The sequence below is a fragment of the Myxocyprinus asiaticus genome, chromosome 38 (genome assembly GCF_019703515.2).
Source record: "Myxocyprinus asiaticus isolate MX2 ecotype Aquarium Trade chromosome 38, UBuf_Myxa_2, whole genome shotgun sequence".
In the NCBI taxonomy this organism is placed as follows: Eukaryota; Metazoa; Chordata; class Actinopteri; order Cypriniformes; family Catostomidae; genus Myxocyprinus; species Myxocyprinus asiaticus.
The window spans coordinates 28,742,404-28,763,891 of NC_059381.1; the positions used below are offsets into that span (position 1 = coordinate 28,742,404).

The 21,488-nt window shown below is 35.9% G+C and overlaps 1 protein-coding gene across 1 annotated transcript in view; it reads left to right on the plus strand.

Moving 5' to 3' along the window:
- wwc1 (WW and C2 domain containing 1) overlaps nt 1-20,560 on the plus strand; it is a 62,689-nt gene extending 42,129 nt beyond the window's left edge. Inside the window, exons 13-22 of the mRNA XM_051677721.1 lie at nt 381-548; nt 1,335-1,527; nt 1,835-1,975; nt 7,144-7,208; nt 12,373-12,520; nt 12,669-12,833; nt 13,037-13,129; nt 14,265-14,495; nt 14,590-14,708; nt 15,603-20,560. Of these exons, the coding sequence (XP_051533681.1) occupies nt 381-548; nt 1,335-1,527; nt 1,835-1,975; nt 7,144-7,208; nt 12,373-12,520; nt 12,669-12,833; nt 13,037-13,129; nt 14,265-14,495; nt 14,590-14,708; nt 15,603-15,669 (1,390 nt within the window). The 3' untranslated portion in view covers nt 15,670-20,560. The remainder of the gene's footprint in view (nt 1-380; nt 549-1,334; nt 1,528-1,834; nt 1,976-7,143; nt 7,209-12,372; nt 12,521-12,668; nt 12,834-13,036; nt 13,130-14,264; nt 14,496-14,589; nt 14,709-15,602) is intronic.
- The last annotated feature ends 928 nt before the right edge of the window (nt 20,561-21,488 follow it).

Below are 21,488 nucleotides of genomic sequence, written 5' to 3' on the forward strand. Positions count from 1 at the left end.
TGCTATTTACAGAAGCGTCACGTGGAAGTTACGTTGTTGTGGAAAAAGCTGCTTACTGACTGTGCCGCATGTATACGGGAATAAAGAGTACACTACTTATACAGTGCATGTAAACGGGAACACCGCTTTCTCGCAATAAGCCGCTTTCTGGTGTCCATGTAAACGTATTCAGTTCCACGATGAATCTTAAACTTCTCGTGAAAGGCCCTGACGAGTGCAGTTGTATTTCCTGTGTTAACAGACAAAAAATGCTTCAAAAAAAATTTGAAATGCTCCTTAAAGTTGTGCTTAAGCTTTGTCAACGTTTAATTGACACAATTCAACTTTAAGACACGGAGCGTGGTTCAGATGGTAAGGCGGTGTTGTGTTCACTCCCACAGGCCTGGGCTTCCTGCCGAGCAGCTGCTGTGTTATGACGATGGGAGCTCATCGAGCAGCGCTCAGATCAAACTCGGCCTGAAGTATGAAGTGAAAGAGAAGAGGTTCACAGTGTTCATCATGCAGCTCTCCAACTGTAGTGCGCTCTCCCTGCCAGCCAACCAGAACATGTGAGAATTGCACTCTCTCAGTCATCTTCATTTAAAGTTGATGGAGACATTAATTTTAATCAGCGGGATGTAATTTTGATGAAGCATCTCTGGAAGGGAAATATGATGGCTTTTACAAATGGAATTAACCTTTCAATAGATGGGGGAAAAATTGTTTCACTGATGCCATCTTAAAGGAATATTCTGGGTTCAATACAAGTTAAGCTCAATCGGCAGCATTTGTGGCATAATGTTTATTACCACAAAAAATTGTTTAGGCTCTCCCACCTTTTCTTTAAAAAAGTTACAGTGTTTTTTCTTTTTTAGGGTAAGTGTTTTTGAGTGGACTATCCCTTTAACAATATGCAAAATCATTGTGACATAGGTTGAACTGGAACATTGCTCATTCTGTAGATGCATTTAAAAGCAGAAGTGTGATTTACCAGCCTAACATAAATATTGTATTAGTTTTATCGATTATTGCCATACCGTTGAGTTCGATTGGATACACGGCCTTTGACATCAACAACAAAAGATATGGGAAGTGTTTTCTCCTCCCTTTTAAAAGTTGATATTTGTTTTGCTATCATGACTGTGCACAGTTATATGATTAATTGCATTTAAAATAATTTTTTCCCTGCTGTCCACAATCAGAACAGACCTGTAAACCATTTTGGGTTGCGACTTACCAGTTGAGAACCACTGATCTATGATTGGCCATTTCTGTCTGTTATTTTAGCATGTGGGTGGGTCTACAGACCATCTCAGATTAGAGTTTGACTCCCTTCGTATTCTGTCTTTTTTCAGATATGTTCGTGTGGTGGTGCTGCCGTGCTCTGAGCCCGTTCGCTGCCTGTTCCGCACCCGCAGCTCTCTACCGCAGGACTCCTTAGAACTGAAGGAAGCGTTTGGCCTGCAGATGTCCTCCACTGCTCTCAGACACAAAACCCTCCGCATTGACATCTGCACTACTAGTAAATCTGGCCGAGAGGAGTGTCTAGTGAGTGTCTTATTAGAGTTGAAACACTATCGTAGAGACTATAAGACATTACTCTTGTTCATAATAACTGTAGTTGTTGTTTGGTGGTGGGTTAGAGAGGTTTTAAAGAACAGGAGTGTCCTTTTCAGGATCAATAAAGTATCTATATTCAGTCAGATTTCCTTCAATGTAATGCTATATGAATACTAAGGAGGTCTGATGTACCTGATGAAAACAGGCCTTGATAATTTATAACCTAACTCAAATCACTATTCATTTCTGATTATTTTCTCTCTCTCTCTCTCTCTCTCTCTCTCTCTCTCGAAAGGCTGGTGCTCAGATCAGTTTGGCTGATGAACAGTATTCAGAGGAATTCTGCAGCAAGTGCTACAACCTCCTCAACTACATGTACCAGCCAGACATGGACAGAAAGCACAAGGAGCCTGATGCCTCCACTCAGCAGGAGCTGGTAAAACACACACACAATCCTCACCTCATCTTACCTCACCACAGCCAAATGCCTTACTAATATTTCTTGGAAACTGTCTTGCCAAACTTCTATACTGTTGAAGATCAAATTACTGTTTAAGATCAAATTATGTACAATTAGTTGCTTCACTTCATATGAGCAGTTTCAAGGTTGAAAACAGCATGTTCTTTGACAGTTAGGGTGGGAAATTAACATCTGACACCAGCCAAATATGGGTAGTTTTTTTTTACTGTGTTCTCATTTTCGAAATGCTCTCCATCCACACTGCCGTTTTCAAGCATTTTCCAAAAGATTCTCTTCCACTTTGAAATGTATAAAAACACTTAAATCCCCTTATTGCGCTACAACATGGGCCGCCATTTTGATTGTTTTGGGTTGAATTGATCACATGACTGCGTTACATGACAACAAATACTTTATCGTTTTCACATATCTCAGTTTTCCCTGTCCACACTACAACACGAAGACGGCATTTTCAAATTTATCCACGTGGAAGAGCGTTTTAGAGAAGCTAAGTTTTCGCTGGACAAAAGTGCCGTCTCAGTGTGAACGGAAGGCCAAAATTTAGAGAAAAAGATGCATCTTCAAACGAAAACGTATTAGTGTGGACGTGACCTCAGATTGACCTTTGACAATAAATACTGTTGTTTATTAACAAGACGCACTTTTGTTTAAATAACACATTTTCATGTTTTTTGTGAGCTCTTCAAATAACATAGACCATTGCAGGTTCATGCCCCAGTGTGGTGTGCTTATAAATGTGCATTAACAATGCAAAAGTGGCTCCGGTTCACATTATGACATTTTAACAATTCTAATTGCTTTTCATGACTTCCGAAACATTTTCCAAGACTCAAATATGGAAAATTGCAGAGATCACACCTATAAGGATTTAATACCTTGTGCATTTGTTTAGTTTCACATATACTGTAGGTGTTTCTTCAACTTCGGGTACTTTCAGCCCAGTGAATTTCTAGAAAGTACAATTATTCACACTCTTTCTAGTATATTTAATTTGTCTGTTTACATTGTCCAACAGTGTATGTGCATGCATCACAGGAGATTTGTCATTTTTTCTGAAAGTCATAAACAAATTCCCACCACAGTGTCATTTCCAGCATGTCTCAAATTCTGTATTTTGTTTAATAGAATTCTGTTGTCATCTGTTGATGTAAATGACATTTTTAATGTATTTAAAATAAAATGGTCATCATTTTATGTATCCTAAATACACAAAATTAAATAATATTTTTACTAGTGCTGTTGATTTAACGCGTTAATTCGGTGCGATTAATTATATAAAAAATAACGCATTAAAAAAATTTACGCAATCATGTCCCTGGACCGTAATAAGGAATAATCCTTATATCTGAGCAATTCAAGCTTGAAGTACCACCTGTTTTCTCCAGGGGGCAGTAAGTGAAACTCCAGCTGTATAGGCAATGCGCAGCTTAAACAGAGAACAAACCACACTTACCAAGAGGAGACAACACAAGATGAGAACACGTTCTTGCCTTTCAAACACAGCTTGATGGAGCGCAGATCCGCACTTTTGTTTTTCTAAGTATCAAACTTTGTTTAACTTGACACAGCGACCTAAAAACGGTACGTTTATGAAGCGACGCAACCGAGACACTTCAAAAGCATCCATCTGACACAGGTGTACAATGACGCATCCTTAGGCAAGCCCTTATAATAAATCTTGGACTGATTGACGAATTCAGTTTGCAAAATGGATTGCTGTGAACCATAGACCAATGATAGGCTTATGTTTAATAATATGGAAATAAACAATACATTGGATTCTAAAGCCACTTTTTGTATTGTCTTTTTTTATGCTTTACTTGTGTGCCAAAATAATGTAATGCATTTTAATTATCTTTTTTTATTATTTATTATAGTATATACAGTATATTTTATTTATAATTTTTAAAATATAAATATTTATAAAATATTTAATCATTATATATTGAATTATTGTTACTTGAGGGGCTTTCTCAGCAAATATATTTAAATAAATATATAAATAATTAAATAATTTATGCGATAAATTGCGATTAATCGGCACACCATGTAATTAATTTGATATACAATTTATTTTATTGATTAACAGCCCTAATTTTTATATGTTTGAACTAATTTGGCAAAATTACAGCTTAATTGCAAATGAAGCTCTAGAAAAATATCGTGCTCATTGATATCTACCTTGATTTTTCTTTATTCAAACATCACTTGTCTCATATTTCATCTCAAGCATGCTCTTCACTGACACTATTGTTGACTTGATTAACAAGTACACTAACGTTTGAGAAAAAAAAAAAAAAAAAAAAAAATATATATATATATATATATATATATATATATATATATATATATATGAGCGCAAAATTCTGAATAAATTGAGAATCACAATTTTCTCATGATTCTGAAGAAAAAAATGCTTATTTTAGTGATTTACAAAACCTGGACATAAGGGTACTAAACAAAGTAACGTAATTTACTAGAGGTTCTGACAAAATATTCTCTGCTTCAATCTATGCAAAAATGCAATAAAGTTGTAAATCAAGTATATAATTTAAAATGTCACAAGTCCACAAGAGGATGCAACTAATGCATTATAAAACAAACAGCACCTTGTTACTGCAAAAATATAAATAAAATAATTAATTAAATATTAATAATTCTGTTAAAAAGTGGATAAAAAAATGAACGATACATGCTTAGTAAAAAGCAAAACGAGCGAAAAAAGCTTCATTAACAGTTCTATTTTAACTTCGTTTTGCACTAGTAGGCAAAAATGCAATGAAACACTGTTATTTTACAAATAAAATAAAAAAAATTAACAATTGAAATTAAAACAATGAGGCCTTCAGTGTCGCTTGTAAAAATTGCTTCAAGCTTTTACAATGAATTATTGAAGAGCCAGTAATTAAAGAGAACAGAGTAAATGGTGCTTTAAGTTTTTCAGCAACAGTAGGAATTAAACATTTAAAAAAATATTATATAAAAACATTAAAAAAAGTAATTTAATGCAAAATGAAACTACTTTAATATTTGACAGTCTTTACTGTGTGACTATTAGATATACATTAATACACGGGCAGACACACATGAGCACTGGAAAGCAGCCGACTGTAATCAGACAACGCATGGGTAGCAAATTCTTTCAGATCTTGGTATTGCCAGTATTTTTTATTTTTTTTTGCATCAGTGGCTATTAAAATATTGAACTGAGCAGATATTCCGTCACACTAGTTAATTGTGGCTACACCCTGCAGTTTGTAAAGCACTGTGCTGCACACGTGCAGGAGTGCTGTGTTTTGTAGATGCCATATAAAGTTGAAAAGATCAACATTTAAAAACCTTGAAGTGAATTTCGAATTTAAATTTGACCGCCTTACAAAGGCATGCTAGGGTAACATTTATATACATTGCAGAATCGTTGTCATTAGAAGTGAGATCGCATGGGTGTCTGAATCGAGATTGCGATCTTTTAACGATTAATCGTGCAGCTCTAATATATATATGTACTTATATTATGGGCAAAATTGTTTAGTGTTGTAAAAGTAATGCCACAACTGTGGGATAGTTGTAATTTGGTAGAAATAATTGTAACAAATTGGTAGAAATTATTTTAACAAAAATATTGAAATGTATTTATTTTACTCTTTGGTTATATTATAGTTTTTAAACATGCATTAATTTGTATTTTTATAACAGTTTTTCATAGTTTAATATTGAAAATCTTGGTTTAGACTATAAGTGTATATACACTGGTGGCCAAAAGTTTGGAATAATGTACAGATTTTGCTGTTTTGAAAGGAAATTTGTACTTTAATTCACCAAAGTGGCATTCACTTCAGCAACGTCCAGACTAGCTAAAAAGGATATTTATTAACAAAATAGTTTATAAATATTATATGAAAATAGTATATGAGAATATATTGATATATTTTGAGTTTGGCAAATTGACAATTGTGAATCACCACATACTGAAGCCATTCAACCAGCACAGTTGAGTACGGTTAGCTAATCGTGCCGAGAATTCCATGCCGAATCGTGCTCAAGTGGAACTGCTACTGTAACTGTTCCGTACCATGCTCAGAACCATTCGGCCCAGTGGTGGAAAAGTGGCTAATAAGATCTGTACATAAAAGGCATTTGAAAAGTGACAAAAAGAAATTATGATGGCCGGATAAAGTCATAACAAAACAAAAAAAAGTTCTGTTATAAAAACCTATTAGTTAAAAAATATCTGTTAGTTTTAATTAAAATCGACCCCTGGGACATGATATTGCCTAAACTTAAAGAAATACCAGTAAATGAGGAGTTATTTTATATATTTAAATTAGAAGAAAAAAAATGCTGATTTAAAAAACAACATTGATTATTTATTTATTATTTATTTATTTTTTTCCCCCTTTTTCTCCCAAATTGGAATGCCCAGTTCCCAATGCGCTCTAAGTCCTCGTGGTGGCGTAGTGACTCGCCTCAATCCAGGTGGCGGAGGACGAATCTCAGCTGCCTCTGCGTCTGAGACCGTCAATCCGTGCATCTTATCACGTGGCTTGTTGAGCATGTTACTGCGGAGACATAGCGCATGTGGAGGCTTCATGCCATCCACCGCGGCATCCACACACAACTCACCACGCACTCCACCGAGAGCAAGAACCACATTATAGCGATCACGAGGAGGTTACTCCATGTGACTCTACCCTCCCTAGCAACCGAGATAATTTGGTTCCTTAGGAGACCTGGCTGGAGTCACTCAGCATACCCTGGGATTCAAACTAGCGAACTCCAGGGGTGGTAGTCAGCGTCAGTACTCGCTGAGCTACCCAGGCCCCTCTACAACATTAATTTCTTAATAATACTGAATATCAAACAGTAATTAACAAAGTTAGTTATGATCAAAACTCTAGAATAATTTGTTTGCAGATGCCACTTGATTTGATATTTTGTTTATTATTTACAATTATTTATACAATTATTAATATTCTTTCTTATTTGAAGTGTGGAATAAGTGTACAGATACTTTTTGGGGCCAGTGTAAACATGCCATTCCAAACCAGTTTCAGAAAGGTCAAAATATATGATGTTGTCTTTTATGTATAATAATAACTTTTATTCCTTTATGTTTTTTTTAGACTCCAGCTCCCAGCACTTCGGAAATCTCAGCTGCACACCTGGATAACACACCTCTGGAGGACTGGTACGTTACCTGTCACAACCTGTGATGCAGCACAAAACTTTAGTTTAGTGTAAAACCTTTCACCCCATTCAGCACAGCTGTCAATTTAACAATGTGTCAGTGTAAGTCTGAGTTTCAGATCATATCCAATATCCCACCCAGGCGCAACACAAACAGTTAACAACCTCTTGGGATCTCAAATTGCGCCTCTTTCTTTCCCAACCTTTATTTTCTTATTGAATGACCTCCTTTATGCTGTCTCACTGGAATTCATGACAGTGTGGTGACACACAATGACTCACTTTCTTTCATGTTTGATCAGCTTGCCAAAATTGTACTTGTAACGTAAACAGAATGAATGACTGATTTAACTGTAGTGGATGAGCAATATTGGGAAGCATTCCTCTTTCATCCAGGACTCTTTTGATACTCGCATTCACTCTTTATATTACACTATATGGCTAATCATTATTTTTTTTATTTTTTTTGGATTTTCTCCCCTTTTCTCCCCATTTGGCATGCCCAATTCCCAATGTGCTATAAGTCCTCGTGGTGGCGTAGTGAATCACCTCAATCCGGGTGGTGGAGGATGAATCTCAGTTGCCTCCACGTCTGAGACCGTCAATCCGCGCATCTTATCACGTGGCTTGTTGAGCGCGTTACTGCGGAGACCTAGCGTGTGTGGAGGCTTCACGCTATTCTCCGCGGCATCCACGCACAACTCGCCACGTGTCCCACCGAGAGTGAACCACATTATAGCGACCATGAGGAGGTTAACCCAACGTGACTCTACCCACCCTAGCAACCGGGCCAATTGGTTGCTTAAGAAGCCTGACTGGAGTCACTCAGCACACCCTGGATTCAAACTTGCGTCTTTACTTGCTGAGCTACCCATGCCCCTAGTTAATTCATTATTAATATTAATCCTCACAGAAATGACTGGAATAGCCAAAGACATTAATTTGAAAGAGGTGTCCACATATGCAGCTCTCCGTGCCACTTGTCGATGGGTTAAAGGACAATCTCATGATTACAAGCAAAACTGCACTACAAGATCTGATTGTTTTTGAGTACGACTCAACCACAACCACCTGTTATAGAAGTTAATAACAAGAGGGTAGGAATGTGGCATGGCAGCATTTTATGAGAGCATTTCCATTCCTCATTCACACTGGCTTCCGATAAGGTGCAGACTAGAAAAAATGAAATGTTGCTCTTTTAGGAACATGACGGTTTGTAATTCATGACAAATATGCAGCTGTGTTTCTAAAGTAACAACAATATAGTTGATGGGGTATATGGTTATAAACAGTTATATTATCAAAATTATTGTTGATAGTATGTTTAATGTAAGGATTAATATCTAATTATTACTTGCATTACTATTTTACAAAACTAATATTTACCTGAAAGATGATGTATTTAATTTTTTCATTGTTAAAATACTTTTTCCTATCCCAGCTTAATATGCAGAGACAACTATAAGTAAATGATTCGTAGATTTTAAACACTCTCTGGCGCTTTCAAACATTGATCTATTTGAGCGGCCAGACCAGCCCAACACACCAATATTGACTCCAATGGTGTGAGTTTGGGGCTGGATTATTTGTTTGGTTGACCAATGACAGACAGATGGTGTATTCGGAAATCTATTTTAAAATAAAGTTTGTTTTTGCACTAAGGTCACAGAAATTACACATTTCAGCTTTAAAGCTGAGGTATGAAACTTTTTCAGTGTAAAAATATTTTCTCCTATCCCAGCTCAATTTGCAGAGACAAATATATATGTGAGTCATTCATAGGTTAATTTTCATAGGTTAATTTAACTGTAAACACTGTGTTTCTGTGGCGCTATGAAAATGTCTCTCTTTGTTTTGAGCAACCCATCTCAAAACAACTCACATGGCATGAGTTGGGGACGGGACTATCTGTTTGTTCGATCAACGGCAAAAGGGGGCCATTTTCAGAAAGCTGTTTTGAAAACATTGGGGTTTTTTTGCAATTCCGTTAGTGGTGCAGAAATTACATACTTTAGATTTAATAATAAATATTTTTAAAAATCACAATAAAAAATAGTGTGATTTGGGGGCAAGACTATCTGACTGTTTGAACAAATATAGAGAGAAGCTTTTTTGAAGATATTGTTTATTTTTACAATTCCGTTTGGTGGCGCTAGTGTTGCAGAAATTAAATACTTTAGCTTTAACTAAAATACAACAAAACTGCAAGTTTACAAAGAAGAAAAAATAAAAACAAATAACTACAAAACATTGTACACACTACAATATGAAAATATTTACAGAGAATTACTTTCGTTTGCATATTTTCAATTGTGCTGTCAGTCGATTAAAATGTTTAATCGCGATTAATCAAAAACAAATGTTATAGTTAATTGCGAGTAATTGCAGATTTTCAAAGTGCTGAAATTTTACTTTATATATACTTCTTTTCCTGTCAAAATGCACTTATTTCCTTCTTAGGAAAGAAAACAAAACTATATGTAACAAGAATGTTTGATTAGCATTTTCCAAACAAAGCCTTCCACAGTATAAAGATAGAAATGCACTGAAATATCACCAATTCAAGTAGCATTAAACGTTTCCCAAAGTCTAAGTGGGAGTTTGACTAATTAGCCCCTTTCACACATGCAACCAGGTAAATTACAGGAAAATCTTTTTGTTGCCTGTACTGGTAAATGTAACACATGGGCTATTCACACATGCAAGGACTTTCCGTCTTTTTTCCGTTTTGCTATTACCATTCATACATCAGCACCAAATGCCATTAAACTATGTGAGGAAATGACCTCAACATGGCTGTGCCAGAAATGTAGGCTTCTTGTTTGAAAATGTGTTATTGGTAATGTTGATTATGTTTTCAGTTTTTTGCCAAATGTTTAGATTTATGCAGTTGCTCGAGACTCAACGACACTGAATGCGACGACTTCAAATAAGACATGAACTACAGATAACAAAATGCTGTCGTTAACATTCGACGGCGGAGATGCTATGTGTGGCTGAAAAGCACAGTAATGTGTATATATATCGCTATAAAGGTCTGTGCGTGATTTCATTGTACATAACGGAATCGCTTACTGTTCCTTTAAGCTGTTGGAAAATTTAATCTGCTCAGATGAAGAGAAACACTCTAGTTTCACTATTTTACTAATTTGTTGACATTTTTCTTACTTCCGAGTCATCGGTGTAATTACGTAATCTCCTTCAGAACTTTCTTACATTAGCGCATCCTGACCTTGTAGAACTGAAACCGGTAATCTTATGGCTCTGTTCACACATACCATCAATATGGAAATGTATAATTAATGATAAAACTTCTTACTAAGGGAAATTGCCAGAGCAAAATGTACCATTATTTTCAAAAGGGTCGTGTTCACACATGACCTCTAACCTGAAAATTGCAGTACATTTTCTGAAAAGGGCTGTATGTGTGAAAGGGGCTATGGAAAGAACTAGTGCCCTCATAGGTTGCATATTAATTTAAATGAACATTAAATCTCTTAAACGCTCAGCCTCCACAATGTTAATCAGCCAGCAGACAATGGATATCCGCTTTGCTACAGGAATCGTGAGCAGCCTTCATGATTCGTGTCAGGGCGTCAACGCCAGCATCGAACGCCGCTTTGAACTCCACATTAAAATCGTTTGTAAACGTCTGGTTCTGCATTTTTGTGATAGTTAAGACTTGACGTGCTTCTGTGCTAATTAAATTGCACCTTACAGAGGCTGCAAAGTACTTGATTTATCCCATCTGGGCTTGTTTTGTACAACAAATAGCGTTAAGAGGTCTTTTCCCCATCATTTGATCACTGACACGGCTGTTGGCTGTCTCGTTTGGAAGGCAGCGTCCTCCGGAGGTCGCATTTGACGGCCGCATACGTCATCGAGGCTATTTCGTTTCAGAAAAGCGAGTAGGACACTTAAAATGTGACCTTCTTTCACGGGAATTCGGAGGATGCAAGAGGTGTATCCTTCGTGGGCACTCATAACCCACAATTATTTGCTTCAACGGAAAAATGACGCCAATTTGCCCGTAAATATGTTCAAACGCAATAATGTTAATTCCCAAATTGAAGTACCTCAGTAGTTGGGTGCGGCGTATATATAATGTCTAATTATATTAATACATAATTAAAATAAAGTATTAGACTAAAAGTACACCTGTAAAATATATTTTCTTTTCTCTTTACATCATTATAACTCTCCTAAAATTTACCTTATACATTCCCTTCTAAAGGGACTTTGTTCCCTTCTCACTCAAAGCGCTCGTGCTTGTTAAAAAGTGGCGTGCTGTCATAGCAACCATGTTATGTTCCGTTTCCGTTTGTCGAAGGCCGTCTCGTTTAAACGAGACTTGTTTAAAGGAGGACACTCGGTATACTACAGCCTTCAAAGGACGCGACCTCCGGAGGACGCATCCTTCCAAACGAGACACAGCCATTGTGCGTGTTGTGGTTTGTACATCAGTGAAATGACTCCGGGCGGAAATATTGCAATGGTTCCGCCCTGCTCCGACCAGTGTATGTGCTGTTTTATGCTTTATTAACGGTATATGCGTTAATCGTTAATTAAGAACAATTAACACTTTAAACTTTTAAAATTAATCACATGAGTTAATGCGTTAACTTTGACAGCTCTAATTTTTAAACGTAATTGTTGTGCAACTGAAAGACTACAGTACGTAAATTAACTACAAATATACATATTTTCAAACTAAATGGTGCAACTGACAAATAAAACATTGATAGTAATTTGGAATTATTTTAAGTGTGATGCAGTTTCGGTTGAAGTGTCATTTGTTGTTATAAGCAGCAATAAAACAATATGTGATCAAAAGGGGCGAAAACAAATACTGAACAAAACTAAACATTGTAGATTACGTAAGATAAAATGAAATTACTAATGCAAAAAAAATCAATAAATAATTCACCATTACAACTAGCTGAATCTAAACTGGAATTGAAAAATGAAATACAAAACAAATTTAAAACAAATTTGTCAAAATTATAATTCCGCTGGTATGTGTGATCTGAAATATAAAATAATCTAACTATAAAATAAAAAAAAAAAACTAAATAAAACGAAACTAAAATGAAAATCTCAAATACAAAACAAAATGAAAACAACTGAAATTTTTAAAACTCTAATAACCCTGTGTGATCTGATAGGCCTGCAGAGGCCCTGGAGGGTGATGTGTTCATGGATGGAGATGGCAGTGATGGTGAGGAGGATGAAGAGTTCTACCCTGATGACTGTCATTGGGAACAGGAGGAAGAGGCGCTAATGCCCGGGCCCTCAGCAGTCATAACAGAGAAGGTGATAGCTCTGAATCATTTGACACAGCAAAAACTTTATCATCATTTACATTTTTTTTACATCTGGCTGAATATATTTTGTGTTGAATTTTTTGTATGTTTTCAATAAAACCTGATCTTAAAGTCCTCAATTTCTCATGCTTTATAAGGTAAATAAGGAGACCAGTATGGACAGTCTGCCCCATTCTGTCTCTGTGGTTCGTCCCAAGGAGCGACGACGTGACGTCCATCAACAAAATCCTTTTATGCGAGGAAACACCATCATCCGGTCCAAGACATTTTCCCCTGGACCCCAGAGCCAGTATATCTGCAGAGTGAGAACACACACACACACACACACACACACACACACACACACAGAGTGTTATTTCTCTATACTGAAGCAATTAATAAATACACAATGGCTTTGCCTATGCATAAGAATCATGCACAGAACATAATTCATCATTTACAATTTTTCAGAATAAATACTGCTTAATTACCATTTAACTAATGCCCTCATTCATCAAATCACCAGATTAATCGCAGTGACAGTGATAGCTCCACGCTGTCGAAGAAATCTCCCTTTGTCCGGAATGCTTCGGAGCGACGCAGTGTTCGAATGAAGAAGGTAAAGAATGAAAATATAGCATATTTATGGTACAAAACAAATCTTACTATTTAAAGACCAGTTCCTCTATGCATTTGCTGTGTATCAAAACCCTTCACACATTTTTATTCTAATCAGGAATCCCAATAAATTTTTCTAAATGAACACTATGCATTTCATAAGCCTTAAATGCCAGAAGCTTTTCTCAGAATGGAGAGTTTAAGTGTGTAAGCAGTAGTTTAATATTTAATGCTGACATTTCTGTGCTGACCTGAGGTCAGTGTTAATGAAGCACAGTCTCAGGAAACAGGTTTGCTGAGCACTTTCACAGGCCCTTAAAGGGTAAGTTCACCCAAAACTGAAAATTCTCTCATCGTTTACTCACCCTCGTGCCATTCTTTTGCAGAACACACAAAAAAAGATTTTTAGAAGAATATTTCAGCTCTGTAGGTCCATACAATGCAAGTGAATGATGGCCAGAACTTTGAAGGTCCAAAATGCGCATAAAGGCAGCATAAATGTAATCCATATGACTCCAGTGGTTAAATCTATATCTTCAGAAGTGATATAATAGGTGTGGGTGAGAAACAGATCAATATTTAAGTCCTTTTTTACTATAAATTCTCCTCCCTGCCCAGTAGGTGACGATATGCACAAAGAATGAGAATCGCCAAAAACAAAAGAAGAAGGTAAAAGTGGAGATTTATAGAAAAAAAAAAAAAGACTTAAATATTGATCTGTTTCTCACCCACACCTATCGTATCACTTCTGGAGATATGGATTTAACCACTGGAGTCGTATGGATTACTTTTATGCTGCCTTTATGTGCATTTTGGACCTTCAAAGTTCTGGCCACCATTCACTTGCATTTTATGGACCAACAGAGCTGAAATATTCTTCTAAAAATCTTTGTTTGTGTTCTGCAGAAGAAGTCAAACACATCTGGGATGGCATGAGGGTGAGTAAATGATGAGAGAGTTTTCTTTTTTGGATGAACTATCCAAATATTTGACCACAGAATGCTGCGACTGACCAGTCAAGTATAGTATAGCGATTCATTAACTATCAACAGTGTGACGTCTGTAATAAATAAACTGCAAGTTGCTTTAGATAAGTGCCAGTAAAATGATTTATCAGTTCTCTCCATCTCTCACAGCCACCGATGCAGGTGAAAGGTCTGGACGGTCTCTTGCGCACCTCTCTGGATCTCGAGCTGGACTTGCAGGTGACTCGCACACGGCAGAGTCGTCTGAACGAGGATCTGCGTGTGCTGCGGGAGCTAAAGGAGCAGTTGGAGAAAGCCCGGCAGCAGGGGCAACAAGTCCTGCCCACATGGGTACAGGAGGACGAACGCTTCCGTCTGCTACTCAAACAGGCAGAGAGACAGGTCAGTCAAGTGACACATTACTGGATGTTTCTCGTGACACACTTTTAGAATTTCCATTCTAATGTTTGATGCTGTTCACCAACTTTCTCCTCAGACCCAGGAGGAGCAGCTACAGGAAAAGAGGGTAGAGAAGATGATGCGAGCAGCAGCTAAGGATGTGCACAAGATCCGTGGACAGAGCCTTAAAGAGGTCCCTGGGGTTCAATCCTTCAGGTGGGCTTTTGTTCCTGTTCCTGTTCTTGCCCTGTTGAAAAGATCAGCATATGTTGTGTTCTCAGATCTGGTCCCCATTATGTGTATGCTGGTGTCCTGGTGTCCGTACCATTCTTTTCAACTAGCTCAACCAGCAAGTCGCCATTGGTCAACCAGCTTGATCTGAAAGACTATGCTGGTTGGCCAGCATTTTTTTGCGATACTGGTCCACCAGCTTAACCACCACCAAACCAGCACTAATCAACATGGTGGCATAAGCTGGTCTTTTCAGCAGGGTATCTTTTGTCTCAATAGACTTCCAAGTCTTAAAGTAGTTGGTGAAAATAAAGCTCTGTTCCAAAACCTAGCAAGCTGCTGCCTACCTTTTGGAACAGCCTTTGTGTAGGTCTGTGATGCCTTAAAGGGATAGTTCACCCAAAAATGAAAATTCTCTCATCATTTACTCACCCTCATGCCATTCCACTGGGCAGGGAGGAGAATTTATAGCAAAAAATGACTTAAATATTGATCTGTTACTCACCCGCACCTATCATATCTCTTCAGAAGACATGGATTAAAGCACTGGAGTCATATGGATTACTGTTATGCTGCCTTTATATGCTTTTTGGAGCTTCAAAGTTCTGGCCACCATTCACTTGCATTGTATGGACCTACAGAGCTGAGATGTTCTTCTAAAAATCTTTGTTTGTGTTCATCAGAAGAAAGAAAATCATACACATCTGGGGTGGCATGAGGGTGAGGAAATGATGAGAGAATTTTCATTTTTGGGTGAACTATCCCTTTAAAATGCTATCTTGGTTGGCAGATCACTAGGTTTTGGAACAGAGCTTTTCCTTCTAAATGGAAACTATAAAGTTTAAAGCTGTACTTATTGTCTGGTGTAACCTCTGTTAGAGAGAAGATGGCCTTCTTCACCCGAGCGAAGATAAATGTTCCTGACCTACCAGCTGACGACGTGTAGAAAAAAGTATTTCCGTCTTTACTGCTGTTTCCATGGAGACGCAACTGACGTCTGGCAGTATCATGAAGAATTGTGTGAAAGAAAAAGTATGTTGCCGCAGGAAAATGTCATTTTAGAACACTGGGTTTGAACTTTCAAAACTGAAATTGTATAGATCCATGTGTCTTTCTTTCCTTTTTTTATTTTTATTTTTAGCTAGACTTCTTTTTCTAGTTGCATTGTGTTCTGTTACTAATACGAGTAAGTTGGTATCTGTTCTAGGTTTTTTAGTGGTCATTCAAAACACCAGTGCGATCTTTGAAATGAGTTTTAAACATGCTGCTCTGATGATTCAGGCAGAACTGCTCACGGTAGCTCTCGAAGATGTGAATAAAGATACTTACGGTACTACTTCCGTTCAAGGGTTCAGGAATCAGTATCTAGCTTTATGTTGCAATGACAAAATGAATGGGCATAAATCCTGCGATCTAAGTCACGTCCCTCTACAAACAACCTTGTTCTGTCCACATTTCTGTTCAACAATATGTACGTTGGATGAGTTTTTTTTTTTTTTTTGCAAATAGTTGCAGGTGTTAGCAAGCATGAAACTAAAGCATGTTGAACAGTTAAATAGTCCGGTTATCTTTTAGATTAAGTAGATTACTAACAGCTCTCCATGTTTGTGTTAATTACACATTCAAACAAGACACATACTAGTGCAAATGTCCGTAATATGATGTAGAATCTGCAATTAGTCCAACAGACTCTCAGGTAGAATATGAGATAGTTCATGCACTTTAATACAAATCAGATAGCGAGAAAAAGGTATTGATATAGAGAATTAAGCAAAAAGCACATTTTGAATGCAAATATTACATCCCATTGAAGTAAAACCCTATTTCTGAGCTCTTTTTGCATCTTTGGAAATTTTCTACCTTGTTTTTATATTTCTTAACTACCATTGTAGTACTTGCAGTGGCATGTTGCATTAGTTTTACATTCCTTTTTAGTTTAGACCTCACTTAATCTAACCCAAACTCCAGGCAACAAACACAAGTTTTGTAATAGTTAGTTTATTTGACTAATAATCTGTCAGTTAAAGCTTTTGAACTAAATGTAAAGAAAAGAAGAGAATCATTTAGTGTTTTGGTGAATCTCACAAGGAAATGTCTGTAATTTCTGACCACAAAATCAAAAGACAAAATAGATAAAGTATATTTTGCATGCAGAAAATGTTTTTTTTTTCCTTCATTGTGACATTACTTTCATGACAATTCTCAAATTACTATTATATAATCCCCAAATTCTCATTACTATGATGCGAAAAAATAGAATTCTCATTATAATACATTAACCCTTTGGCCCATGAGAAAAAAAATATATCGTCAAAATATTAATAACTACAGTCTTGACCAACACAGAATAGTTATGGTTTGAAAGCTTAGAAACTCTACTTTACAATGCATGCAGGCATTATGACCAAAAGTGAACAAGTGCTTTGAAATATGCAGACAAATCAGAAGTGTTCCGTTTTGATAATTATTTTGATAAAAATTTGCACTGTACATATTATTGCAATCAGTAAAAACATCAAACTGATCAAACAGCCATGTGTCATATGTTGTTGTAAAGCTCTCTCAAAGAGCAGAATACAACCAGCCTAATTGTTTTTCTCACAGACATAAATATAGCGAGTAATAAGTAAGTATATGTCTTTGACAGTTATGTTGATGTTGCTCATATGCCGCATTTTCACTTATAACTTCACGAAAATTAAATGGAACATACAATATCACATACCATTACTTAGAGGAGGTGATTATCTTTCAAACGAGTCCAAACACAAGGTAATCAGATGCATAGATCATAAGATAATCCACATGAAGCACAATGTTACATATGGCCACCAGAAGATGGCGCCAAGTAAATGACACAGACTCATTGAGTTAAAAGGCACATATTCTGTGAAATCTCATTACTAAAATCATGTCTCCGTGCTATGCATACCTTTAGTCATTGTTGTGTTTGTATGTGTAATTAGTTCTTATGTACAATTATTAAGTTTTATTTGTTTGGAGAGGCTTTTAGGCACATGGAGTCATTTTTGGACATTATGATAAATAATTTTTGTAATGCTATAACTTTTGATTGCTTTGTCCTATCAACACAAATTTTCTCAGATACAGTTGACATGACTGGGAACACAACAAAAGCAGTTTTTATGAGCTACCTTATTTACACCCAGAGATATCTAATGTCAAATAAGGATAAAAAAAAAATAAAAAAAAGAAATATTTGGCAAAATTTCCAAACACTTGACCCTCCCTGTTTTTTTTTGTTGTTGTTGTTGTTGTTTTTTGTTGTTTTTTTTTTTTCTCGAGTTATAAGCCTTAAATTTTGGGTTTGCCACTGAAACGGGACATCTTTAAAAACATTCAGAGCTTAAAGGGTTCATGGAAATCATCTTGTCTGTACACATTGATATTACTTAAATTGCAGTGCAAAAAACATTATTTACTTGCAGTTGTACTTAATTTTAATATAATGTAACATTATATAATTTATATTATATTAAATTATAAACATAATATATTATTTAAACATAATATATTATTTAAAACTATTTAAATATAATAGCATTGTTTGTTTCACATTACAGTAATGAGACAGTAATTTATTTATTTATTTATTGTTTGCATTAAGCTACTGAGAATTGGGGAAAATTGCAGTGAAAATAATGTCACAATGCCAAAAATCTTAATGGTCTTAAATATTGGCTTCATTTTCTTTATGCAAACTATATGTATTGTTATTTATTTATTTTCTTTTGATGTTATAGTGAAATATGACCCATGGCAGTTTTCATGAGATTCACCCACTTATGGATCACACAAGATCTTTGTAATGTTTTTAGCTTTTGAATAAATCTGAAACCTGATCATTCCTATGGCAAGGAAACAGCAAAGTCACATGCTTCATAATTTCTCTCCCTGAACTCCCCCTGTAAACACTCAATAATGTATTGCACACCACTGCAGAGATTTATTTGAATAACGCTTGGAGACTTCGCATAACTCAAGAATCATTGGAGAGTTGTGTTATGTAAATAAATGCTCCCACTACACTAATATAATATTGATTATTTCTAAACTCTTCATCTATATGCAAAATGTTAAGTTAAATCAAGTATTTGGATAGTGGATGGCTATGAATGTGACCACGTTCCCTGTTATTTTAAATCTCTTTTAAAAGTAATAATTGATTTTAACCATCATGGGCCAACTTGGATGTTTGTTTGAATCTAGCACTTTTTTTTTTAAGTCCCATTTAAATAATTATTTTTACATTTATAATATTGCTTAAAGGGATAGTTGACCCAAAAATCAAAGTCCTCTCTTATCATTTACTCACCCTCATGTTGTTTCAAACCCGCATGACTTGTGCCTCACCATTCACTTTCATTGCATCTTTTTTTTTTCATACGATGAAAGTAAATGGTGACTGAAGCCGAAAGTCCCTAACATTCTGCCTAACAAATCCTTTTGTCTTCCAAGGTAGAAAGAAAGTCATATGAGTTTGGAATGAATACTTATCTCTAGCTCCCCCCAGTGGTGTATGATTCTGTAAGAACAGATAGAAATGAATGTAGCTGTAAATCATTTATTGTAACTCATAACAGGTGTTATTGGAAGAGGTTTCCACTCTTTAGTCTTTATCAGCAAGGAAACCCTTTTTTTTTTTTTTTTTTTTTTTACATTGTCTTGCACCTAAAATTGATTTAGGAAATGTAAAGAGCACTAGCACAATCCAGCTGTTCAATTAGCATATTTATTTTTTATATGAACATTAGAGCCGAACACAATGCTGCCCCAAAGCTTTACAGTTAGCTAAATATCTAATTTAAATAGAAGCATCATATAGCTACTCTGTTATTTTATGATATCTGCAGCACATTTTCTTTTAGATGGTTTAGTTTAACCCCTTTAATTAGAGTCCTTTTCTTTTTTTCCCCTTTGTCTTGGTCTCAGCTCTCTTTTATGTATTGTTTCACAGTGTAACACAGTTTAGACCCTGTAATAGACTGTACACTGCCAAACATAGACTCCAGTTGGCTACATCCCAGCTCAGTTTATTAAGATGCTGTGTGATGTGTATATTTGTCACATGGGCATTTTTAATTAAGGTACTTTTTTACGGGGGCATTTAAGAGGATTTTACAGTAATTTAAGTGTGTCCCCTTTAAACATTTTGTATTGTTCACGATATGATGTAAACCTGGAATGTTTACCTGGAAACACTACAATTTAGCTTATTCTTTGAGTATTCGAACAAGAGAAAACAATGCTTATGAAGTCTTAATGGTTTCACTGCTCAGACGGTATATTACCGTGCACAATATGTGTTAGAGAAAGAATTGTTTTGATTGATTAGGTGCTTTTAAACTATCAAATCTGAGGTTCTTACATTATATTTGGATTTTTTAATTTTCTATTTGGACGGCTTAGTCCAATCATACATAAATCATGTATTTCAAATAATCAAAAGGAAAAGAACACTGTTAGTATCTGATGCTGTTAGTCATGAATGATTCATAGAATATTGGTCACAGTAGGACTTTTATTTTGGAAGCTCCAGTGCATTTTAATTGTTTTGTTTTTTAAATCTTGTATTGATGATGAAAAAAAGAACCTGGTCTGATTGCAGAGACGGTTCGAGAAGTACAGCTTGTATTTATTGCACTTTCGTGATTTGGGTGTGCTGTCTTTTCTTTTTCTTGTGAGACTTCTGAAAGCTGTGAATTTTATCATCGACACTGTACTGTCAACCAGAATTGTAAATATTATCACCAGCACAAGAATATGTTTTGTAGTTTCACAACAAATATATATATAAAAAGTTCCTTTTCTTCTAATCTTCATAATGTTCTGTGTGTGTGTGTGTGTGTGTGTGTGTGTGTTTGTATTTGTGAGTCTGGGTGACACATTCCCATGTGTCCTTATTGAGAAGTTTAGAACCAATCAAATTGGTTTGCTTGCTAATTTCAGCTATGCATGTGCATTTACCAGGCAATATACTGGCTACCTGGTATCCTCTTCAAATATACAGGTATGAGGAAGAGCATGGTAAACACTCACAAGACATATTGCCCTTCATGTTTAAGTTCAGTCAAGTTTATTTGTCAATTGAGCAACAATGGCACACAGCAGTAGTCGTTGTCAGTGGAAATAAAATGTGCAAGCTCACCCATTTATAAAAATGTAAAATAATTATTAAAAACTATAAAGTATATAAAAAATAATATACTATAAGTAGTGTAAGTAGTACAGTATAAAAGGGTTACTGTATAACTGAATGTTCAAACAGGATATATGTGTTTTCTCTAGCAGTGGTTTGTATGTTGGTTTCAAACACCTAGTTTGAAACTCTCTTAAAGGAATATTCTGGGTTCAATACAAGGTGTGCTCAGTAAACTTCTAAAGACATGAATTGTAATTTCCGATATAGGTAGGAAATCATGAGCACTCACATTAAAATGAAGACTCCAGTCATAACAATAACCTAATAAAAGCTGTTTTATTCTACATGGAGAGGGTCCGCACATGGGGGCTGCCATGTTGGAATCACATGACCAGCCAAATACTACTTGCTTAATCTCAGTAACCGTCCTGTTATTTGACACTTTCACTCATTGATTAAAGTAATCATGGCTGACAGTGAATACTACATTTCTACAATGGCATCTGAAACTGAAAACTATTGATTTTAAATGATGCTGTGTCCAAGCTGATAGGTGTCAGTGTAAGTCCAAGATCACACAAAGACAAAAGTTACTGAGTGCA